This window comes from Tenebrio molitor, chromosome 2 (assembly GCF_963966145.1).
Source record: "Tenebrio molitor chromosome 2, icTenMoli1.1, whole genome shotgun sequence".
NCBI classification, from domain to species: domain Eukaryota; kingdom Metazoa; phylum Arthropoda; class Insecta; order Coleoptera; family Tenebrionidae; genus Tenebrio; species Tenebrio molitor.
The window spans coordinates 26,859,609-26,885,973 of record NC_091047.1 but is presented as its reverse complement, the minus strand read 5'-3'; the positions used below and the strand labels follow the sequence as shown (position 1 = coordinate 26,885,973).

At 34.0% G+C, this 26,365-nt stretch overlaps 1 protein-coding gene and 1 long non-coding RNA gene across 2 annotated transcripts; one reads left to right on the top strand and one right to left on the bottom strand.

Annotated features, from left to right (window-relative positions):
• The first annotated feature begins 6,441 nt into the window (after window positions 1-6,441).
• Window positions 6,442-7,336, top strand: LOC138122671 (uncharacterized). Its single transcript, XR_011156580.1, has 2 exons — window positions 6,442-6,671; window positions 6,862-7,336. It is a non-coding gene; the product is annotated as an uncharacterized lncRNA (long non-coding RNA).
• Window positions 7,337-8,745: 1,409 nt separating this feature from the next.
• On the bottom strand, window positions 8,746-21,114 carry LOC138124929 (uncharacterized). The gene is made up of 19 exons (XM_069040128.1): window positions 20,978-21,114; window positions 20,624-20,927; window positions 19,041-19,134; window positions 18,883-18,989; window positions 18,384-18,616; window positions 18,166-18,334; window positions 17,954-18,113; window positions 17,655-17,903; window positions 17,391-17,606; window positions 17,234-17,344; window positions 10,568-10,920; window positions 10,426-10,519; window positions 10,270-10,376; window positions 9,990-10,219; window positions 9,769-9,937; window positions 9,561-9,717; window positions 9,260-9,508; window positions 8,991-9,206; window positions 8,746-8,945 (listed from the first exon to the last, which is right to left on the bottom strand). Exons 2-19 carry the CDS (start codon window positions 20,917-20,919, stop codon window positions 8,832-8,834), a joined length of 3,324 nt encoding a protein of 1,107 aa, XP_068896229.1. The 5' UTR covers window positions 20,920-20,927; window positions 20,978-21,114; the 3' UTR covers window positions 8,746-8,831.
• Between the last annotated feature and the right edge of the window lie 5,251 nt (window positions 21,115-26,365).

Genomic DNA, 26,365 nt, shown 5'->3' with positions numbered 1-26,365 from the left:
GTACCTCCGAACAACAACAAAAATATTAATAAAAAATAAGGAAACATACGGCAAGTAGGTAATTCACATGCACCTGAGATATTGTAGATGCGAGTACAAACAAGAGACTCGTACACCAGTACAAAATTTGACTTTGAATGAGATTGAAATAATTTGTGATAAAATATTATAACTGCCTGTAAAATGTTTAGGTTCCTTCGATTTTTTTCACTCAAGCATTGGAAACAACTAAGCCAAAAAGAAAATACCTAGGTTTTCCAATCTTTGACCAAGGTTTCAAAAACACTGTCGAAAAAACTATAATTACAGTTGAAAATCTTTTGAACAAAGCTAAACTTCTTAGCAGGCACGTGGCTTATATTTTAATGAAGAACTGTCTTTTCATACCAAAATTTAATTTTTTATTAAGAACAACTCCACTTTGGAAAATTTCTAATTATGTTAATTCAATTGATTCTTCTTTAAAGTTTTCTTTAGAAACAATGCTTAATTTACGTTTAACTAATTTACAATCAGTCAGTTCACTTTACCGATTAGATTTGGTGGACTGGGAATTCGCCGCATTTCCGATATTTGCCTTTCTGCTTTCCTATCTTCAATTCATGGTGTTAAAAAGCTTGTTTCTCTATTATTAAATTCATAGGATAATGAGCTTATTGTTCACTATTATGATGAAGCTTTAGCAGTCTGGGATGTAGAAAATGAGAACGAAAGACCAACAATCCCACAATTTCAGAAGAATTGGGATAATATCAATATCAAACGAATAATTGCTGACTTAATCTTTAATTCACGTAGAGACTTGGCTCGTTTTAAGGCTTTGCAATGCAGAGAATCAGGATCCTGGTTACATGCAATACCTTCTCGTAATATTGGTACTCTTTTAGATAACACTTCCTTCCAAGTTTCTATTGGTTTAAGATTGGGTTTTAATCTTTGTATACCTCATATTTGCAAATCCAATGCGAAAGTTGACGAAATTGGTACCCACGGTCTAAGTTGTTCAAAAAGTAGTGGTAGATTTTCCAGACACAATGAAATGAATTCTATTATCAACCGGTCTTTGACTTCTATTCATGTTAATTCAACTTTAGAACCAAACGGACTGTCTCGGGATAATGGAAAACGCCCAGATGGGATGACTTTAGTACCATGGATTAAAGGTCAACTTTTAGTTTGGGACGTTACTATTGTAGATACACTTGCAGACAGTTACGTTTTGAAAACTCCTGAAGTTTCAGGTTTTGCCGCTGAAATGGCTTGCAAACGTAAACATAGCAAATATAGTTCAATTATTTCGTCAAGGTCAAACTACATATTTAAAGGTTTATCCTTTGAAACCTTAGGCCCTTGATGCAAAGAAGCCATCGATTTCATTAATGTCATCGGAAACCGACTTATTGCGGAATCAGGCGATTCAAAATCAAAGAAATTTCTTTTTGAGAGGATTTCCCTTGCCATTCAAAGTGGAAACGCTGCAATATTATAGGAAATTTTTGTATTGTAAAACTAAAATGTTAGTGCTTATTCACAATGGACATAAGATTGATATAAGGCATAAGAAATTCATGATACATGTAGTGGATATACTCTTAATTTTTACGTAACTTATGAAAAGTGACCTCAGTGAACATTACTGTTGTGTACAAAAAGGCATGGAGAATCATATTCGAGTTATATGAACACATAAATTATTTTCCAATTGCCCAAATTTATAAATTATTCTTAGGTATCTCTTAGGTATTTCTTATGTCCATTGTGAACAAGCACTTATGTACTTAAATTTTAAATACTTAGACATTGCAGTATTGTAATTAACATTGATCCTATAATTTTTTTCTACGAATGAAGGATGTGTAAACATTTAACACAACTTTTCTGGTGCACGTTTTTCTCTTTTTTGAAACAAGCCTTTTAACACTATTTTTTCCAGTTTTGTACCTACGTAAATTTTTAGATTCCAATAGACAGTAATGTGCCATTATGTTTGCGTTTCTGTGGCCGTGTTATCTTCTTTCTACTTTTTCGACATTTTGATATAATATTGCATCTAGGTACTCTTCTTGCCATCACTAAGAGTTTTCAATAAAGGACGAAAATAAATGATATATTTTTAGAGGCATATTACAACTTAAGAGCTAAAATGTTTGTAGCGTTTCTTCTAGGAACACTTTGTGATCAAGACTTTTATTAGCGACAAAAAATTATTTGGTAATAATTTTAAATGCTGCTCGTGCTTCCTTTTCAAAAGCATAGGTAGTCTACTTAATGTGAAGTAGAGACAATAATATTTTTTCCGGATCTATCTTTAAAGTCTTGCAGTGTTTGAAATGTAACACGTGTTCAATTGTGAAGTTCATCTAATTGGCTTTGATCTTTGTCGCTATCTTTGTCTAACCAACTTAATTTGCGATGTTGTTGTCTTTTAAAAAATAAAGTCAAAGCCAACTTGATGAACATTTCAACTGAACAGTTGTTCTTTGTGGATTCAAAACAGATCTTTTTATTTCTAAATTTGTAATTAATACAACTTTTCTTTTAATGTCATAACAATTATTGTAGTTGCTCAGGCAACTTGAAACATATAACTTGATGGGAGTTTGCGTATTTCCAACACTATCAAATTTGGATGTATGTACAATATTTTTTGATCCTGGTCTGGGATGAGGTTAGTTTTTTTAGATCATTCATTTTTGTCCACCATAAATGAAAAGAACTCCGGCAAGTCATTTTTATTTTTATTAAAAACATACATACAACTGGGGACAAAATTAGCTGCAGTCGAATTTGAATTACTTGAAGTTCACCTGTTGAATTAAATTGACTATTTCCCTCACAATATTTAAGTCAATCAAATCCCTTAACTTTTCAAAAATCATCCAATCAGACCGAAATTATGCGATAATTTTGCACGAGTGCAAATTATCGATAATTTGCACTAACCCCTCGTTTCCAATCACTTATAATTATAAATTATAATTACGAATTACAATTAACAAAGTTTGGTCCATAGTTGAGAACGACGGTGTGCACAATTAAATTATAATTAGAAAATTATACTTAACAAATTGTGCTTCATTTGTGTTTCACTTATAATTATCAAATTCTTGCAAACTCCAAGGTTTTTACGTATAATTAGATAATTTGACCAATCAGATCATTAGCTGTCTTTAACCTCAAATCTCTGAGGTCGGTTTTTTGCCAAATGGACGCATTCGATGAAAAATTGGCGACAATTAGTTTCAATATCCATTACGCTTACCTTCGTGGCACTTACTGTCACTATTTACTGGGTACCTATATCTAATTCCACCAAACTAAAACTACTAAAATGTCAAAACTAATGACAGTTGTTTGGTAAATTTTCTGTAGTTTTTCATTGGTCTGTAGTTTTTATTAATTATGATTGTGAACAGCAAAAGTGAAAGTATTTTTTGTAAAGTATAATTGTCTAAGTATAATTTATAATTATCATTTCTTAAGTGATTGGAAACAAAGGGTAATGCATTTTGCGATAATTTTTCTTAATAAAAAACTTCGTGGTCCAAATACCTAGTTATAGAATTTTATTTTTGCTTGCTACTTTTTCATAAAAATAACATATTTGGGTAAATATTGTTCGGAAAATAGTCTTCCTAATACCCCTCGTGCATGTCAAATTGTCGATAATTTTCATCATTTTTACTAAATGCAAGATAATGTCAAAGTAATAATACATAATAATATATTTTTTTAATACTTATGTAAGCATGTTACAAAAATAATGTATACTTAATCAAGAGTAGTGTTTCCAGTCCCTGTATTCAGTACTGGGATAGTCCCAGGACTATCAGAAAAAACTGGCGCCGAGACCACAAGAAAAATCCCGGGACCTAAAAAGTCCCGAACTTTAAAAACATGTACAAAAAACAGCTCGAAATTTGGGGATAAATCCCTTGTGGCTCTGAGATCTTATTTTATATCAAAATAACGTTCATTTTTTCTTCAAACCCACGTTTGTTTGTTATTACTGCTTAAGTCAATACATATGTAGGTACTATAACTATCGTTTGTTCAAATTTTATCTTTCGTTTCATATAGTTTTATTTTTTTGTACAATGTACTATTCCGGACACGGAATCTTGGCCACAAATGACATTTAACTGACAAATAGGTGTGAACTGGCCTTATTGAATATAACCCAACTTTTTACTCGATAATGCAATTTCCCTGCTTTTTTGATGTCACAAGAAAAACTTCAAAGTGATTTTTAATAATTGTCATTTATTAATGACACTAATGCTTGGTTTACACAATTTTTTTTAGAAATGTCTAAAAAATGTTGGCCAAGATTCCGTGGCCGGAATAGTACCTACGCATGTACAGTCGATGGACAAATAAAACTGGGACAAAAATGACAATCAGATAAGTTAAAATTTACAAATTTGCATCGTTTAATTACCTACGGGTTTATCACAAATAGGTTAACTTTGGTATTATATAGACACTGACAAATATATTGACAATTCAATAGTCTGATTTACATAGATTAAATTTTAAGTGTCCCAGTTTTATTTGTCCATCGACCGTACCAACATTTCAATAAATACTTATATTTTCTTTTTTTTCTGTTACTTTTTTAAAGCCAGTTTACTGCACTATTCTGATTTCGGGACCTTCGGGACTAGTCCCGGGACTTAAACTTTGGTCCAGAAGTCCCGAAATCTTTTTGGTCCCGGGACTTGTGAACACTAATCAAGAGCGACTGTGAAAAACAAAAGCATTGAAAACCTGTTGCGCAGATTGGTTCAGGTGACGGTGACTCATTCCTATAGGAACCGTTCTCTAGCCAAAATCATTTTTGATTTTCGTTGATGACGGCTTTTGTAATATGTAATGACATTTTTGACTGGATTATTCAAATTAAGCCATACGTTTTCAAATATTGTTTTTCACAGCCCGCCATTGATCAACTGATCATACATTTTTCTAAACACATACCTATAGTTTATTTTTTTTAAGAACGAAGCGTTGCGGGAGATAGGGACTAAAATTGACAAATCAGATTACTCTATTTTGCACCACGTGACAAGCCTTATTTACATTGAACTATAATTATCAAATTATTTTAAAAAATATCTAATCTTTGACATTATTTTTGAAATATGTCATAATTTTTGCGTCACCGTCAAATTCTCGTGCACAAAGTTAAAGTGTCGTTTGTTGGTGCACGATTTCAGCATTTTGGTGTAGCATAATGGCAGAACAACAACCTGGTTCTGTTGTAAAAAAAATCGAGGGGAAAGCCAATTAGTAGTGGTCAGAAAATAATGATACATAATATCTACGCGAAATTTAGAGAGCAGAATGAAGCGCTCTCCAAAACAGAAATGGTAAAAAGGGTGTCTGAAGCACCGGCAATTGGTCTGACCTCTGACATTAGTTTGGCAAACCATTAAGGAAATGGAAGAAACTCATGCAGTGAAATCGCCACCAAGGAAAAGGAATCGCAAAATACTTTTTGATGAAGGTCTGGCAGAGGTAGGTAACAGCCCAAAAGTGGCAAAATTGCATAGGTCATAATAGGTCATGTAGATACTTCGTCAAGAAGAGGACATGTATCAATTAGATAATATTGCAGGCGAAATGGAATTGGAATTCACCGTCAACACAGGCTCGAGTGACGAATCAGATGATCTTGAGTGGGAATTAGAAACAGGAGATGTTTCGACCGAGAACGATGTCCTTACTGATTACGTAGGTAATTCAACTTGATGGTGTATTTTTCCACTGAATAAGTTGTGGATTATTATCTTCGACCACTTCTAATAAATGCAAGTTTTCACTGCATTTGTAACAAAGGATTAGGTTGTTGTTTAGTTTACTATGTTTGTATTCCAAAAGAAAATATAAGAGTTCTTTTTTATGTTCTTGTTTTATTTTCAAGTAAACGTAAGATTCATCGAATGTTGTTCTTGTTCTTAATTGAATTTGTAGACAATAATTTATAATAAAATGCCAAAAAACAAATAACATTGAAATTTTCTTCGTTTTTAAAATTACCCCTCTACTATAGCAACCAATTTTACACAATTCTAAGAATTGTATTGTGTAAATGGGGCGGCCGATGGTGCTGCCAACTACTTCGTTCTTAAAAAAAACACACTATAGTACTCGTACAATGCCTAGCTGAGTGGGCTCGTATATGATATACCAGTGAATTGATATTTAGATTGCCAATTGTGAACCACGAGAGGAAACATAATAAGCGTATAATGATTGGCATAGTTTCATGAAATAATTATTTGTAAATATTACTTATTCATATTTTTCTTTTAATTTAAAGTTTAGATGGAATACCCCTATTTGACTTACCCACGGTATAGCAAGTGGTTAATAACAATTTAAGAGTAGATTCACGAAACTCAGATAATTTGCAAATCGTTAACGAAACGGCAAATTATATGTACGGTTGGTGGACAAAAAAAACTGGGACAAAAATGACAACTATTCAAATCGAAATTTGGCAAATTTGCACCGTTTAATTCAGGCTTGCGAACAAATAGGTTAACTATGATATGATGACATAAGACAAAAATGCCACGTGTGACACTTACAAACATCAAATCGAATTTTAGATTTCATCCGTTTTCAATTCCTTTTTAAATCCACACAATTTATAAAAGGTAAAGGTAAGTTGAATACTTATATATTGCATATTTGTTGTTGTTAACGAACAAAAAACCTAAACCTAATAATGTACTTCGTCATTGCACCATTATTATCAATGACCATCTGTAATCGGCGTGGCATTGATGATACCAACTCCCTGGTATATTCGGGTGATATCTCGTGCCAAGTATCAACAATTTTTTGTTGCAGTTGTTCAACAGTATTAGGACGAAAGTGATTTTTATACATAATTGAGGTCATACGGCCCCAAATATTTTCTATCGGATTTAAGTCGGGTGACTTGGAAGGCCACGGTACAGTACGCACCCCTTGCTTATTCAAGAATGCTCTATGGACACGACAGTTATCGTCTTGAAATATAAAATTTCGTTCACCAAACACATGTGTGACTGAGGGAAGCATTATCTCCCTCAGAATTCTAACATGGACCGGTGCTCTTAGCCTCTCCTCCACAATTGCACAAACTCCTGGGCCTCTAATGCTGATACATTGACTGCAAATCGTCCACTTCGATTGGTGGCGTGACCGTATTCTTCATTATGGTTTGTCCCTGCAAGTCTATATACGCCGAGTCGTCCACTGTTAGAAGACTGGAATGTCTTTTTATCAGAAAAGACTACCGCATCCCATATATTTTGATGAATATATTCTTGAGCAAACATAACTCTTTGTTGTTTATTCTGTGCTGTTAAAAAGATTTTATTTGCTTCACATCTATTATTTAATTCAGATTTCTTTATTCTGCTTCTTGTTGTTTTTAAATAAGCAGGAAAATTCGTCTCCTGTCGAGCGCTGATGGCGGTTTGAAATGGATGTAAACGAAGAAGGTTTATCATCTTCATTATCTGTGGTAACTTTTGGACGGCCAGACCCTGGTCTTCTTGAAGTTTTTGTTTGGCGAGCAAAACAGTGTTTTTGCTAATGTTTAGCTCGTAAGCAATTGCGCGTATGGTAATACCCTCCTCCCCAAGGTGTTGTGTAATTACGTGTTTTTGTAATTCTGTTAGATTTGGCATTATATCTGACAAGATAACTGTCAACAGTGACCGTAAAAGTCAGTTTCATTTTGACTTTATTTTGACAATTAAGAGCTTGATACAAACGTAAGAAATTTTGCGTGTCCCAGTTTTTTTTGTCCACCAACCGTACAATGCCTCAACAATATCAGTTGTCATGGTTTTGAATTTGCAATGTCTCATCGAGCCTTACCGGGTTTCTAGAATGATCCCCTTATTAATGATGACAACTGTAACCATTGAAATGACTATCACTTACAATTCTGTGATGACTAGAGTGGCATTAATACGTTAACAAGTATTTTGTTAAGGTAAAAGCCGCTTGTGCAGCTAAAACAGTATAAAAGATTCCTGACGGTCTGGAAACAAAATGTATAATATTCTAAAAATTTTGTTACAATTATACAGGGTGTCTCAAAATTCGCGAATTCCGAATTCAGAGCGTTGTAGGGGATCACACCAGTAGTCCAAATATGGAAAAAAAAATCGGGACTCCTCCCACAAAGATACAATGATCTAAAGGTGCACTCTTTGAACTGCGTTTTCTTCAAATACAGTCTGAAAAGTTCAGCGTTTATTGTTATTTATGGTGTAGATGATTGTGGAAAATAATAACGTAAAATAATTTTTTGAAGAATAGTTTTACTTTGGACTTTGGAGTAAAAAAATTTAAAATATTTGTAATTTTTCTGAAAAATGGAACTGCAACGTAACCAGATGTTACTGTGGATATACAGGCTGCTATGAATTGAACAAAATTAAAGTGCTTATATCTTCTTCAGGAAGAGCGATTTTTGATTTTTTAATGTACTTACGAGCTCCACTGCGTCCTTCCCTACCACGCTCTGAATTCGGAGTTCACCAATTTTGAAACACACTGTATAATTGTAACATTTCTTTTTTTTCATTTACTTTGTTTTAAGTCTAAGATTTTAACATCATTATTCCCTACGTAAGCGTTAAAAAGTGTTTGTGTCGTTAACAGATTTTAAATTGTAATCATAATATTAAAAGTAGTTTTGTTGGTAATTCTTAAATAATTATGAAAACAGAAAACTGAGTTTATCCAGAAATATTATTCTTGTAATATTTGGCATTAGTTTTCACAACGTTGTGATCATCCATTTCTTGAAGTTTTAACATCTATTGATTGACGTCCTTCACATGAAGCTCTAGTGGCCGTGCGATACCATAAAACATCTTAGTTGCAAATACCATGTCTTCATGAGGCCACTCTAACTCAAAATTACGAACGATCTACAAATATTAGTAGAAAATATTTTTTAAGGACACGAAATTTACTTTTAAAATTGCTATTTGCAGCTCCATCGTAGCAAGTCTTCTTCCGATGCAACCTCTTGTGCCGGTACCAAATGGCGCAAATATAAAGGGATTCGTGTTTTTGGTAGATAATTCCTTCGGAGCTGAAGGGAGCCAACGTTCTGGTATAAACTCTTTACCTCTCGAAAAGTAATCGTCCGATGTACAAACAACTAAATTGCAAGTCAAAACGTCGATCTAAAAATGAAAAAAGTAGATACATTTAGAAACTATGAAGGTGTGTACCGCACCCCTTTCGGTATTTGGTAACCCCCTATAACCACGTCCTTTGGTGTAGTTCTCGAGTTGCCCACAGCAATAGGTGCTAATCGCAGGATTTCCTTCACAACAGCTTGAAGATACGAAGCTTTGGCCAAGGTTTCTTTGGTGATTGGTGTGTCTTTGTTTTTGAGAAGCGCAACAGCTTCTTTTCTGAGTTCTGCTTGTTTTTCTGGATTTTTACTCAAATAGTATAAGCCGCTTGCGAGGACTCTACCTGTCTACAAATAAAACTTACAATAATGTCGATAAAATTGAATGTTGGGGCATCACTGTATCGATTCCAGCTATCATCATATCTAGTGACATGCCGACTGCTACATTGCGGTTCAGCTTCAGTAATTTTTGTAAAACGCTGGACTTTTCATCTTCATCCATCTTTTTCGTTTCCAGTTTGTCCAGAGTCCGATTGATATATTTTAAATTGGTCCTGGAATAAATAAAATTAGTTAATTCGTTTGTCTCGTTTCAGCGAACCCACTGTAACATGAAATCTAGAACTTGAATGAATTTCTTCCAGTTTGGAGTACTCATGAATTTACTCATCGATGGTAGTATGTCTATTTTGTAGACTAACTGGAACAACTGCAATGCACAGTCGATTAATTTTTGTGTTTCTGAATTCTTGTCCAAATTTCTTTTTAGACATCCTGCATATAAAAAAATCAAAAGAATTACTCTGATGTAGAGTTACGCCGCTACCCAAATGCTCGTCTAATGTAACAACGCCTATCGACTCCAAGGACCATTTATGAAGTTCATTGGTGAAGGTTTTGGGCATTTGACCATTATTTTGTTCTGCTAAAAATTTTATGTTGTCGACGAGTTCATCTGCTACTAGATTCATCTTGTCAGCGTACTGCAGACTGTTTCTGGGTTGCATTAAGATAGGGTTCACCATGGATCTGGTCTTAAACCACTCCTCTCCTTGACTGAAAACAACTACTTTACTCCTTAGTTTTCAATTTTTAACAAGACTGACTGTTGTGCCAAGCCAAAATTGGGTATAGTATCTTTCCTCATTTCTCGATAGCGGTCAAACGACGGAAGACCTACTCTAATTGGCCATACACCTTCATTTCTGTATATCTGAAAGTGAAATATAATCGATAGTAATTCAACACTGACTTGATTATACCGTCTCGAAGTCTTTCGGATTAAATAACAAAACCATCGGACGTCCACTCAACAGTCCTTTCAGAATTGATATATCGCCATACTGTTCGCGAATACTGCAAGATAACATTTTGATTTTTTGCCACATTTAGCAAAAGACTTACCGTCGGAGTATATCGGGGAAGTCGAGTCCATAGAAGTCTCCAATTTTTGGCAACACAAATCGCCAAAGGTTTCCAACAATCGGCGCAGGTTTGGGTCCAGGAAGGTCTTCAAATGGTCGTGCTTCATTCCAGTCGGATGGTTTTGCGTCGGTAGTGTCTAAAGCGTTCAGATTTTTGTAATGCTGAAGTTTTTTCTCATTGGTGGAGTTTTCAGTCGCAGTTCTGACACTAGTAGATATGAAGATTTTAAGTCCATCGTGGTGAACAAACCTGAATGTTGTTCGTAACATTGTTACACGTGGAACAGAGACGAGTGCTAAATAGTGATCACAGGTGGGATCTTGTGTGTGCAGCTATAAGAGAAAATTTTAATTAAACGCTGATGTTGCTAACACTAATTTTTAATGAATTGGAAGCAATTTTGTCTGCTACTACGCGACGCACAAACTAATTTTAGACTCCGAATTAATTGATGAGTGTGACGCAGGAGATATTGCGAATGGAGGAAATGTAACATTCTACAATACGGCTCAGCCAAGAATTAGCGCCGCACAAAATGGCGCTATCCATTAAACAGTGCGACAATATAGCGCTCGACATAATAGCACTGATTCAAAATAACGCTGATATGAAAACGCGCCGGACTAAATAGCGTCGGTCACAATAATTCTTTTACAAAATAGCGCCGAAAAATAATAAATTGCGACAAAATAGCGTCGGACAAAAATCAAAATTGCTGACTTCAACTGTACCTAATAATTTTAAGTGCCATCAATCGTTTCTTTCACTTGAAATTACGAAGAAGATAATGGAGTTTGGGAAGTCTCAAAAGGGTGGAAATATTCTGTTCTACGACGGCTTCAAATACCGGGTAGATAAAAAACGAGAAGGCTATACAACCTGGCGATGCAGCAGATCTACTTGTAAGGGGAGGTTGATGGTCATCACAGGCAAGGACACTCCGAATAGAACTACCGGACATAATCACGCTCCTGACCATGTGGACAAAGTTATATCTTCAGTGAAGGAAAATATAAGAGAGCTGGCTCGCACCACTGACGCGAATCCTCGTGCGATCGTACAGCAAGCTTGTGGTAATAGCATATCTTCTGAAGAGGCGGCTGTAAATCTTCCCAGTTATGAAGCGTCGCGAAAAACTATCCAAAGAATAAGAAACAAGGAATTCAAAAAATCTTCTATCTTTAACAGCATCGCTGAAGTAAGAATAGAGGGACAGTATGCGAAAACCGATAGAAACGAAGATTTTTTGTTGTACGATTCCGGCAGCAATAATAAGAACAGAATATTAATTTTTGGAACGCGAAATAATCTAGACTTGCTGAAAGAATTTACATACTGGTCCGTAGATGGAACATTAAAGCTTGTCCGGAGGTTTTCTATCAATTATTTGTGATACATGCTTTAATCGATTCAAAGGCGTTACCGATGTTGTATGCGTTGCTTCCAAACAAGCTACAAAATACCTACGTTGAACCGTTCGAAGCACTAAAAACTTTGGATCAAGCGTTCGAACCTGTCAGCGTAATCGTTGATTTTGAGCAAGCTTCCATAAACGCGATAATGCATGTTTTTCCTAATTCTAGAATCGTCGGCTGTGCTTTCCACCTCGCACAGAACTTGTGGCGAAGAATTCAACGAAACGGTTTAACTCAGTTGTATAAAGATAACGAAGAAATTCGACTTCTGTGTAAAATGTTACTTGGGTTAAGTTACGTACCGGAAAGGGACGTCCAGTTTGCGATGGAAATAATTTCCCAGGAAGTTCCTGCTCAACTGAAACCGATTTTTCAATATTGGGAAGATAATTATGTCGGTAGAAGAATGAACAACATAAAAGCCAGGTTTGACATATCGACGTGGAACGCATTTGAACGTGTAAACAGTGATCTGCCAAAAATGAATAACTCTTTGGAAGCATGGCATCATTCATTACAGCGTAGTCTGAACTGTCAACATCCACATATATATAAATTATTGAACCAACTGAAGAAGGAACAAAACTCTGTCGAAATTTTCATAAGCAGACATCGTGCCGGTTTCAGGAAAAAAGATACACCCAATAGTAAATATGTACAAAAGAATAAGCGATTGAAGACTCTTGTGGCAACGTATTCATTTCCTAGAGTTTACCAATATTTAAAATCCATTGCGTTCAATTTATCTCTTTAAACAAGACTGTTATTTAATGATTTCTTTTTCAAATCATGTTAACTCCTTTTTTTAATATATCGATAAAGTTATTGTGTCTCGACTTGATTTTGACCGACGCTCTTGAGTTCTTAAGGCGTTTCGTCCAGCTCTCTTTAGTCTGTGAGTTATTTTGTCCGGTGCTATTTTGAATTGCGCTTTTTTTGACAGCGCCATTTTGTCCTAACGCTGTTTCGGAGCGCTTTTTTTGATAGCGCCATTTTGTGCGGCGCTAATTCTTGGCTGAGCCCTTCAATACAATAATAAGGCCAAACAAATCCCAACATTAAGAGCAAATATACACTGCATTTTTTATTTCGCTGAACATACAATGTAAAATGGCTATGTTCAGTTTTAAAATGGACAAGTCAATTCATTTGAAATAGGCAACCAAACTTACAGATCCATGAATCCTATGTTCAGTAAAATAAAAACTTACGGTATATTTTTTTAAATATCATCTACCTTAAATTAAATATCGAGCGATCCATTGAATTTGTAATTAGAGTTGGCGCTGGAACTGAAGCCGTAGGTGTTTTTGAATCGATGCACTTATTTGTGTATAAGTTAATGTTACAAAATGCTATCAGTGGAATCAAACGAAGGGCCCGTTTGTGCTTAGAACAAAGTGGTGAACACTTTCAGCATCTGCTGTAACATTGTTTAATAAAATAAACATTACCATTGTAATTTTTCTCTTAATCTGTTTTACAATTGTCATTAAATGTGACGCTTGCCGCGATAGTCTAAAATTACACATGCGTTGACAGTTCCAGGGCCAACTCTAATTACAAATTCAATGCATCGCACGATATCACAAAAATGCAATGTCGTTAAAATGTGTTAATTAGCTATTTATGCACCAAGGATAAATCCAGCTCGAGGGCTTTAGCCCGAGAGATGGATATCGTTCGATGGGCGTAATCATTCGGTGACGCCGTGGTGCATACAAGATTTTATTTTTCACTATACGTGTTCTTAAAAAAAAAAAAAATTGGCATCTTTGCAATTATGAATTGATGAGGGCGTTATGAATTCATTACGCCCGCTTATTCTAATTACGCCCTGTTTTATTCCCCGGTTGTTATGGACATGTTTACGTATTTCGTATCCTAGGAGTTATCATGCAATTATACTAAAGTAAATAAAAAATATTTTAAGCCTTCCATCGATTTCTCAAAAGTGTGATATGGGATAATAATATTTTTTGCGATTGGTTTCAACCTGTGTATAGTCCAATTTTTACCCTTTTGAGGTGACGTCACGATTTCCTTCCTCGCTTTCTCTTTATTGAAACGACAGAAACAGAAAAAAACAAAAAAAAGGCACGTTTATTTATTGATGGTGTCACCGGGCACCGTTTACGTTCCGGTTTTGCTAGTGCAGCTTAGTCCCAACTTCTCTAAAAAATAGGCGGCGCCGGCCGAGAAAAGTCAAGTTAGTTTTTACACTCAACAAGCGTCGTGTCATTTCACTCCTCTCCCCAAAAAACGAGACTGCGGCTCTTTTCAGAGCCTGGCTCCGGTAAAAGTGAGCTGGGCTACGAGACGGCGATCTTCTTCGACAGAAGAACGCTTCGAGAGACGGGACGAATCGGCTCTTCAGGGAGTCGTTCCGACGAAGTAGAGGCATCGGTCAACAAAACGACACCGGTCCCGATCACACCTCGAGGGCCGGTGGTAACAATGGTTACTTTGAGGTTATTTTATGCTCCTGTCAATTTGACAATTTTTAATTTCTTTCAGTTATTACATTGACAATATAATTCATGTATCACGTGATCATGAATGATCCAATGAAAACGCGTAAAAGTCCTTAGTTGCATGGCTATCACAGCGATTATAAAAAACAAAAAAAATATTTTCTTATTTACTTTCGTCGTTACGATTTTTGATTGAAATAAATTTGTCAATTTGACAAATAAATGAATAATTTTGTATTTCATTCATTATATTGTCTCATCGAATATAACACGTGGTATGATTAATCATCGATGATATTAAATTCGTGAAATTGAAGCAGCACATTTCACTCATAATATCATCGATAATAATCATACCACTTGTTATATTATAGCTGATTACAAACATAACCTTTCGAAGCAATTGTCAACAAATTTGACACATTTATAGTTATTTATGATCAATTCAAATTTGTTTCTGATCCTAGCTCAAACATACGTAAAGTTACTAGATGATGACGTCATCGCAAAAGGGTAAAAATTGGACTATAGTAATGAGTCATTACTCACGACCATGGGTAATGAATAGCTTTACTTAGTAATAAACTGAAAAACAACAAATTTATTATTGTATTCATTACATTCAGAAGATTGTCACTATACACGTTGCCAGAACGGTATGTTCACAGCAATATTTAAACTAGTGCTACCAATTGAAAGATGATAGTCACAAATTTACCTACTCAATTTTATCGATAGTGCCATCACTCATTTTTACTGGATAGAACGTAGTTTTAGCTTTTTGAACATGACGCACAAAAATGCAGAGTGTCCCAGAACTGGCGTACATCCCGTTAAATACAAATGTAACTATTCATTCCGAAATGGATTCTGCAAAAAAAAAATTGTTTAAATCTTTTTGTTTTTAAGTTACAACGATTTTAATTTAACCAATCATCGTAGACAAATATTAATTCAATCCAGCGTTTCCTAGGAAACAACAGCTCACGGTAGATTATCTGTAATCTTTCTGTTGTGATTGGCTAACTTAAAATTGCTGTAGATTTAACAACTATAAGGTTAAACAAAAAAAATCTAGTGAAATCTTTCTCAGCAGAAAGAGCGGAGCACGTGGTTAACGGGATGTAGGCCTGTTCTGGGACAGCCGGTATACTCTCTCTATATCGTTAACACTTAATGCTGTTATCTTTTTTGCAATTTTGTTTGTGTTCATGAACTAATACAGTATGTCTTCATGGAGTTATCTAAACACAGATAAAGACAAGGTTAAATATATACAGGGTGTCCCAAAATTGGCGTACAAACTACTTACTACCTTATCGAGGATGCTTAAATGTACATGGAAAAAATATGGAAAAAATGTTTCCGACAAAAAAATCAATTATTTTTATTATTATCATTAACGGTAATACAATGTATGTAAACAAAGATATAATCTGTTTCAAAATCAAAAACCACCTGTTGAATTATGTTGGCAGAAAAAAAGAAATCCCTAGAATAAGTTTCATTTTTCTGGGTTGGCCCAACCTTCCGCCAAAATTTGACCTTCAGTGTGTCACAAATATCAAATTATAAAAATGCCTCGAAGAACAAGGAATCTTTTAACCGCTAAATTAAAGCGAGCGTGCTTCGAAGAATTTAAAAAACACGATGAATTACGACCAAAACCACTGTCAACAGTTTTATTTTATAACCCCACGTTTTTTTGACACTTTCAAACACTAAAATCAAAACTTGGCGACGTTGTCGGTTGTATTTTCGAGGTAGAATGCAGTGTTGGTGGATTTTTGATTTTGAAACAAATTATATATTCGTACACCATTACCTTGCAGTGTTACCGTAGTGGACTTAAAATTTTTTTTTCGATTTCCAAAGCTTCTAAATTCTCTATTATGCAGGATTAAATATTGGTAGTGAGTGATCTTATACTTTGTGATAATATGTACGATTAGAGGTCTGAGGTAGCTGTCATGACAATTTCATACATATATTTCAAAATAATTGACGTGTTAAGTGCCACTTTCAAAGACCGCCAAATCAACAAATAAGTCCAATAGAATTTTTTTAACATTTTTCTGACGTTTTCGGTAATCTCTTCTACACCGTAGTGTACCGTTAGTACGCCATTTTTGGGACACCCTGTAGTTTTAAGTGGAATAAATAAATGACCGATTTTTTAAAACCTGAAATGGATTCAGCTAGATGCTAGACTATCTTCAGCTAGATTAAGAGTAATTCTTTTGTAGCCTCATTTTTCGAATAAAGTCAAGAGGTTTGTAATAGTGATCTGTTGTGTTCCTAAGGTGGTATTTAATGGATCTGAAGTTAGAAGATATGTTATCTGTAGTATAATTAAGGAAATTCAAAAGTTCCTAAACAAAAACTGTAAAATTTGTTTACACAACGTACCAAGAAACTATAAATTTGTTACATTCACACTTACGTAATTCAGAAAGAGAATAAACAAATTTTGACACATGCTTGTGGAAGAGTAACAGTAGGTATAGTAACGCGATGTTCATCAAGGGTTTATTTAATTTAATAAATCTTCATTGTGTACTTAATAGATCCTACTAGAGGCAAATTAATTTGAATATTAAACATTCTTGATGTTCTTGCCATACCTATGTATTTCTATTTTTCAATAAAAAAACATTTTCATAAAAATGTCAATTATTTATTCATTAAATTATGAGTGTACATAAAATTTAACAAATCAGGAGTAATTCTTATATTTAATAAAATGAAATCCCTCAGTAGTCCAGAGGTTTGACTTGAATCCTCAGAGGTCGAGCTATACCGTGCAAGGTGGTCGTTGTGAAAACCATGTCTTCGTGCGGCCATTTCAATTCAAAATTTCGAATAATCTGAAACAAACTATTTCCTGACTGAACACCAATTCAACTCGTTTACCTTTAAAACGGCCGTTTCTAGCTCTAGATTTGCCAATCTCTTCCCTATACAACTCCTGGAACCATATCCAAAAGGTGCGAAAACAAACGGATTTGCATTTTTATGAGACAACTCTCCAGTGGTCGTTGAGAGCCATCGATCTGGCAAAAATTCGGTAGCTTTGTAGAAGTTCTCTTCTTTTGTACATAGCATCAACGTCGAACTCAAAACATCCGTCTAAAATCAAACCAGTTCATAAAAACACAAAACATTGAAATGGCTTACTCCTTTAGGAATTTGGTATCCACCCAGTACCAAGTCTTTTGCCGTGGTCCTCAAGTTACCAATAGCTATCGGTGCTAATCGTGTCGTTTCTTTAATTACAGCTTTGAGATAGGGGGCGTTTTTGAGAACTTCGTGAGTCACTGGAGACTCTTTGGTCTTTAGTAGAGTGAGTGCTTCGCTTCTCATTTTCTCTTGGACTTCTGGATTTTTGCTCAAGTAGTACAAAGCAGCAGCTAGAACTCTGCCCGTCTACAAAATACCACTCTTAATTTGAGTTTTGAAGTGTTAACAAGCTTAACTGTATCAACTCCTGCTATCATCATGTCCACCGACATAGCTATAGCGACGTTTCTGTCAATTTTGATCATCTTCTGCAACACGCTTGTTGCTTCGTTTTGATCGCCAATCTCTCCACTTTCTATCTTGTCAATTTGCTGATTGATGTATTTCAGATTTGTGCTAGAAGACAACAGTTGTACCACCAGAAGTACTTTCAGTTGGAGTACCTTACTGTAACATGTAGTCTAAAATTTCGACGTATTTCCTCCAGTTCTTGGTACTGACGATTCTCCACATAGAAGGCAGAACGTCTAGTTTGTACATCAGTTGAAACATTTGCAACACAGATTGAATCAACCTTTGTCCCTCTGAATTTTTGTCGTTATCGCGTTTTAGACAGCCTGAAAGAGGAAATGAGTACCGGAACGCATTCTATGTAGGTACAATTACCCAAATGTTTGTCCATGGTCACTACTCCCACGGATTCTAAAGACCATTTGTACAGTTCATGGTTGAAATCATCTGGCATTTGACCTTTGTCATTCTGTTCCGAAAAAAATTTTATGTTGTCGATTAGCTCATCAGCCACAAGGTTCATTTTATCTGTGTATTGTGCAACATTCCTCGGTTGCATCAAAATTGGATTTACGATGGTTCTAAATTTAAACCATTCTTCCCCTTGGCTGCAAACATATTTAGAACATCTTCAGAAATTTTTGACTTTATTTTTTCAAAAATCATCTAGAAAAATATTCAAAGAGAGCTAGGTAATCACTGTGGAGTTTTTGAAAATCGTCAAGTTGCGGATTGGTACAACTGGTTAATTTACCAGATCTGTCTCCAATTGAAAACAGGTGGAGTAGTTTAGCTATTTATCCAAAAATATTACAAATTTTAAAATCTGCTTTGAATAATTTGTTTCTAGATATTGCAAATTTGAGAAACTTACAGCGAAATGAGACCTCCACTTTTGAGAATATTTTTTCTTAAATTTCGGTAATAGCGAAACGAGGGAAGACCATTTCTGATTGGCCATATTCCTTCGTTCCTGTGTAACTAAAATGTACACGATTAGATCATTATCGTCGAAAAACAGAAGAATCTTACTGTTTCAATGTCGTTGGGATTAAATAGAAGTACAATCGGCTTAAGACCGTGCAAACCTTTAAAAATTGAGATATCCCCATATCTTTTATTGAAGCTGAAAATTGTTTACATCGAGTTAAATCCAAGTAGGCACGACATTACTTTTTCAATTTACTGTACGCGAGATTTTATTAGTGCAAATGATGTCCTTCTGTGGGTGTTATCATCAATGTTATTTATCCAAGTGCACATGTACTTGACAACTAAGTGGAATATGTTGTTTTCCCCGCGATAAAAGTAACTACTATTTTATCTTATCACTTTTAGAACTTGATAATCAAATGTTATAAATTTTTTTAGAGCATATCAATTTTTTTAGATCTTTAGAGTTTAATTAGATATGTATACAATATCGGTACGTACTTACTTACTTAAATTCTGATCTAACAATAAATGTTTATAATTAAATCGAATGTGTAGTTTGTTGAAAAAGTAATGTTAAAGATATCTAATTGTCATAGATATTTGTAAATTGTATTTTTCTGCAAAATTTGTTTTTTGTTCGACACTGTCAGAATTTGAGAATTTTCTCCTGTGTGAACGGATTTTGATAAATTTGACAACTTGTCAAAACGAAATGTCAAGCTAATTTTAAAGATTTTCAGCGATTTAGAGCCTTTGGGAGACTCGTCGAACAAAAAAACGTTGTATTCAACTCGTTCTTGTGTAATTTGGGCTTTTTTGGCACTCGTGGACCTTTAAAACTCTCGTTTCACTCGAGTTTTAAATTGGCCCGCTCATGCCAAAAAAAGCTCAAATTACACACGAACTCGTTAAATAAACTACTATTTCTACAACCATCAAAAAAACGTGACATTTATGCATCGTTATCAAGTCGCAAAGTATGTCATTTTTGATAAGTAGTGAAAAATAGTTATATTTTAGCATCCAAGGGAAATTTTACAAAAATTTAAAAATGCAAAAATTTTAAAATACGGTTGTAGAATAGCTATTTATGTAACCAGTTAGGATATGCGTTATTTTGTGTAACGAGTGGAATATTTGCGGGACGAGCGCAGCGAGATCCTGCAAAATCACACGAGTTACACAAAATTGCATTTCCTAACGTGTTACAAACAAGATTTTTTCTAATTTTGACAAAAAAAAGTTTCTTCAAACGTTAAACGAAGTAATGAATTTCATTAATAATAAATTATTATTGTGTTAAAATATCAAGTAGGTAAGTAGGCACGGTCATTTTGCTTAAAAACAAAAAATATGACAGTGTCAAATTGATGATACAATAAATTTTTCCTAACCAGTTAGGAAAGATTTTACTTTTCGTAACCAGTTACGAAAAGTGTGACGTTTCCCAACGTGAATTAATTTTGAAAAGTGTCACTTTATATGTCAAAATTAGAAAAAAAAAAAAGTGTTTGTATTTCGTGCGAAAGATGATTGTTTTGTTGGCGCATTCGAATAAGTTTGAAGTCTCGACCTAACGGTCTCGACCAAAAATTTATTCTCATTCCCCAACAAAAAACAATCATTTTGCGCACTTAATAACAAAAATAGGTAACTATTTTACTTCTAGACAGACTTACACTTTATGTAGCTCAAGCAAATCTAATCCATACAAATCCCCAAATTTTGGTATGAAAAATCTCCAAGTGTTCCCAATAAGTGGGTAGGGTTTAGGTCCAGGAATTTTGTCAATTGGTTGTGCCTCTTCCCAACCACTGGGTTTGGTCTCATTATTTTGCAAAGCATTGAGATGTCTATAATGTTCTAATCTTCTTTCGGTAGTACTTTCGGCAATGCTGGTTTGGGCGCTTGTCGACATTAACACTTTGCCATAATTTTGCTTAGTGAAGTGTGCCAAAATTTTTGTCCTGTTCATTTTGCACCCTACATCACACCTGATGGAACCCGAAAATATAAATAGAAATTGGACTTACCTTTAAAAATCACTGAACACTTCTTAACAGTAGTTAGAGAGGAAAATATTAAGGTAGTCTATAACAGAGAGAAGACATCAAGATGTGTGTGCTAACTAGTACACTGCGTCGGATAGTACGCACCTAGTGTTTTATCACAATGTTATACTGGGTGATCCAAGTCGTGATGTGTTGAGGGTCTTCGAGATTAATTGGTTGAAGCGTTATTTAAGTCAATTTGAATTGGTGGATGGCGCTTTCATGCAACGATCTGTTTCGGAGAAGCGAACAGGAAGTGACTTCAACTCTGTTTTGTAACAATGGTTTGGTAATTAATTTAATTGTTATAGTTGTAAGATCTGTAGGAAAGGAAAATTGCGACGATTCTCGTTCATTGATCAAAAATCAAGGTCAAGTGTACAAGTAGTGCGTAAGTGCTAAATATATTTTTAGGCCAATGTCTTGGCAACAAGATAGTTGAATCTGGGTTTCTTGGTTTAATAGCTATCAAGAAACTTAATTACATTTTTTATTAATGGCGTGGGCCCTTTATGGAGATTTAAGTGATTCAAACACTACTTACATTAACGCTTTGTGGTAATGACAATATAAAAAATCACAGAGAAGACAGCTCAGTGTAGTTTTGTTGTGAGTTCGTGAAGTGACCTTGGTGTGCCTATAATAGAATGTTCTTATTTTAATAATAGTCCAAAACATCTCGTCACTATAGATAATTCGTGGTAGGTACCTAGTGAGCATTTCAGAATTTTTTCATTTCGTATTTTGTACAAAATTTAATATTAGTAAGCCACATTTATCTGCAGGAATTGTTCTTGTTTTAAAATTAACTAAAAAATTACCCTTTGCTGTAGGTACTCGTGAATAAGTAGGTATTCAGAAATTTTCCTACGTTTTAAGAGTTTCGTAGTGTAGGTACTTTGGAAAAACATTATTTTTTCATTCTTACTTAAAGCAGTGGAAAACTATTATTGCCTCATAACTACAAATCTTGGATAATTACGTATTTAACAAAAATATGTTTACAATGAGTGTTATTTGTCATTACTGTAGGTATAAAATTAAAAACAGTTTTTTTTTATTGACAATGTCTTTTTTAATAACCAAATTATAATAATCAAAAAATAAATATTTATTATTTTTATACCTGTGTTACTGTTAGTAATGCATTTTTTTACAATTGTGTGTTCAGATAACTGATATTTATGTTATGTGTTACTAAGGCAACACTTTTACCTCTTAGGATTTGTAATATCCTAGGTTTAAATTTTTTTACTTGCATCTAATAGTTTAACACAATCTACTAAGTACTATTAAATCCACATAATCACATAATAATTACAAATTTCGTTGGGCTCATTATTACTCGCGAATCACCCTGTATAATTAATTTTATATGACTGATCAGATACCGATACAAGTAAATAAATATTTTCTGTTTTCTTGAACACCTGGTGTTTGTTTTTCCTGATTTTCATTGTGTTAGCTCCATTGCAAAAAATATGCTTTCCTGCTTTTTTTCTCTTTTCACCCTTCTTCATAATTTTTTCTTTTTTAAATTTAAAATGATTAATTAATTCGATTTTTACATAACTGGCACCATTCAGAAGTTGACGAGAGATTTTTCAAGTATGTATAACAAGCAACAACGAATATTTTGTAGATTAGAAAGTCGCAGTTTGTTGTGCACTGGAGCTTGTTTGGTTGCCCGATTTGTCTCCAATTGAATAGAACTGGAATAGTTTACTATTGAATCAAATCTAAAATGTAAAAAAAATATGTTAATTATTTGTTGTGACCCCTCTATTTCTTCTGGTCAACCACATTTTCTCATTTTTGAACAATGGAAAGTTCTACATAAAGAAAAATGTTCTTTAAACGAAAAATAATCTGACTCTTTCAAAATCTTTGGTATCAAACTAAATTATTAGCGGATTAATAAACGTTTTAGTTTTGACAAGTTCACACAAATAACAAATCCTTTTAAACTGAGTTTAGCTACAGAGTCTTACTTTACTGTACACGTTACACGAATTTTGCAAGTTCAAAGCCTGACCTTCTGCGGGTGACATCATAAGTATTACTCGTACTTAATCCCAGTGCACATGTACTTGGCTTGTTATTTGTTGTTTTAACATTAAGTACTAAAAACAATATGTAATATTTTATTTATCTTATCTCCTCTGTAAAAATTAGCAAATCAATAATTAGATTAGATTTGACTGCGGAATTCAGGATAAGTAAGTATGTTTATATGTATACCAACCGTATACCAACAATTTATTGGAAAAGAACAAATTACATATAGTAAAATATGCCTAGATATATTTTTCTTCTTTCATTTTCTTTTTGTTTTTCATAAATTGAATTAATGTTTTTTCACCTTTCTTGTTATTACACTGCTCCCAGAAATTAACACTTTGGAGAATGTGGAAATAGTTGTTGATAGGTAGTTGTAAATAAATCATAACAAATCAGTTCTTATTTGGGAGTGTTTTAAATTGCAGTAAGAGTTTTATAAAAAAAAATAAAATTTATTCAATAATTAAAAAAAAGAAAAATTGTCATAACTGCCTCTACAAAATAAACTAGAGAAAATGGCTCAGTAGCGTATATTTCCACCTCTAGCATGAATGACGGCTTCACAGTGAACAGGACATCTGCTTGGTCCTGAACTCCTGATTGTCCCAAATAGCGATTATCTGCTCATCAAGTTCAATCAGCGTAGCTGGAGGTGGCTGAAGAGCCCAGACTCGTCGCCCACATTTTCTATCGGGTTAAGGCTGACCATTGCATAGAAACAATACAGATACTCGGACACAATTCTGACACTGCCCCGATAAATGGGGCAAGGGCCAAATGGTATCACATATTGTTCCAGGATATCTGTTACATAAAGTGTGCTATTCCATTGTCTCTTTGGGAAAAACATGCAAATCGGTACGAGCTGTAGAACATACACCACCCCAAACCATAACCGAACCAAGCATACCTTCCAATGGTATAGTCGAATGTGAAAATCTAGGGTGCTATCCTAAAATCCCTAAATTGGGAGCAACTTTTCAGCTAAAGACAAGCTTGTCAAAAAAGCTTTGACCAGTGCAGTAATAACTACGGGATGCCATTTGGAAAAAATGAGTTTTTGACATTTTTAGTTTGTTGTGTTTAAAAAATCGCAGTAGGCATATGCGACTGGGCAGGTTGTTGAGTAAACAATCAACAGATGCGTCAAACATTCAGGAATCAAGGAGCATCAGTTATTTTAATTTATGTGGAACGATTTGGAAGGTACTAATTTTCGAACGGACCCCCGCAATCAAAATTCTGATAAAAAAAGTGCCACAGATCAAAAACGATGGCAGATAAGTAAAAACGACCTGTATAGATGTGATTCATAATTTAGCATAGAATCCAAAAATGAAACAAAACTGGGTAGATTCCATTTAAAAAAACAAAACTTTAGTGTTTTTATAATATTGGGACCCCTGTATATGCAGGGTGATTCACGTAGCCCGTCCGTTAGAAACTTTCTGATTTCCCAAAATTGTATTAATATGAAAATTGGTAGCCGACTATAATCGGCTGCTCCAAGTTCAAATAAAATATTTTCAAAATGGTGACACTTCCAAAAATACCGAAAATCGACACCATCTTTGTTTTTTTAAATGGAAGGGCCGCATTTTGATTTCAAATTTGGATTCTACTTTAAATTTTGAGTTTACAAGGTCCTTTTGTCAACACTTATCTGTCATGGTTTTTGGTTTCTCTCATCTTTCTCGCAAAAAAGCGCGGTTGCAGGGCTTCATTAAAAAATCTATAAGTCCTAAACCGTTGGAAATAAATAATTGATTTCTTTTTTACTAAATTGCTGAAGGTCTGGTCGATCTTATGCGCCATTAGTAATATTTTTGTATGGTTCATAGGTCTACTGCAATTTTTCAAAATTGATAATCAAAAAATGTCGAAAACGTATTTTTTTTAAATGGCAACTATTATTTCTGATACTAGAACTATCCCTCCGCCACCCGGCGGCACGGCAATTTTGCCGGAGTACATACACTATTACGGATATTACTATCAAGTAATAGTGCAGTGCTTATCAACATAATTACCGGCGTCTTGCCTCCGCATTTTGACTTTGTTGTGTATTATGTTCTGTGTCAATGTTAAGGAATTTCCTCACGATATGACATGAGTACAATAATATACCTTTTTGAATTTCAACTACTAATTTGTTCTCTAAATCCAGAATTTTTAAATTTTTAAAAAGAGATTGCGGTACTATTCCCGTTGCTGAAATTGTAAGTGGTAAAATAGAAATTTTTTCTAAACTCCAAAGATTTCTCATAGCAACGGAGAGCTCTAAATATTTATTAATTTTTGTGTTATATGTCTGTGTTATACTCGTATTATGGGAATTTGGAACAGCTATATCTAAAAGATATGCTTGCTTTTGTTGTTTATTTAAAATAATAATGTCTGGTCTGTTATGCTGAATGTGAATGTCAGTTAAAACTGTGCGATCAAAATATAATTTGTAATTGTCATTTTCCAAACAACTTTCTGGTTTATGAATGTAATGTGGTTGTGTATCCTTTAATAAATTGAATTTAACAGCTAAATTCATGTGTATAATTTTATCGAATATATCGTGACGTTTCTTATATTCGCTTTGAGCCAAAACGGTGCAAGAAGAAATGATGTGTTCAATGGTTTCCCCTTCAGTTCCGCAAATCCTACATTTATTATATGAATGTGGAATTTAATTTTAATGTCATTTTTATTAACATTATGTAGGTATGCTTATTTCCAGCCGTTTTGGTGTAATTTCTATTTTTTGAAAAAAATATCATTGTTTTTATCAAGCGATTGTTTTATTTTAATTTTTATTCAAAAATCTCACTGCAATAAATAGTAGATATGTAACAACAAAATAATAAAAAATAAGCAAATTAACAAAAAAATATTTTAAAGAAAATGCTCAATGTATTTTTTGTTGTTTTGCTTATTTTTTATTATTTTGTTGTTACATATTTACTATTTATTCCAATGCGATTTTTGAATAAAATTTCAAATAAAACAATTGCTTGATAAAAAAAAAGAATATTTTATTCACAAAATAGAAATTACGCCAAAACGACTGGAAATAGACATACATAATGTTAATAAAAGTGCCTTAAAATTAAATTTTACATTAATATCTAGTATCAGAAATGGTAGTTGCCATTTAAAAAAATTAAGTTTTCGACATTTTTTGATTATCAACTTTGAAAAATTGCAGTAGGCACATGAAACATAAAAAATGTCACTAATGGCGTAAAAGATCGACCAAACCTTTAGGAATCCAATAAAAACAAATCAATTATTTATTTCCACTGGTGCAGGAGTTAT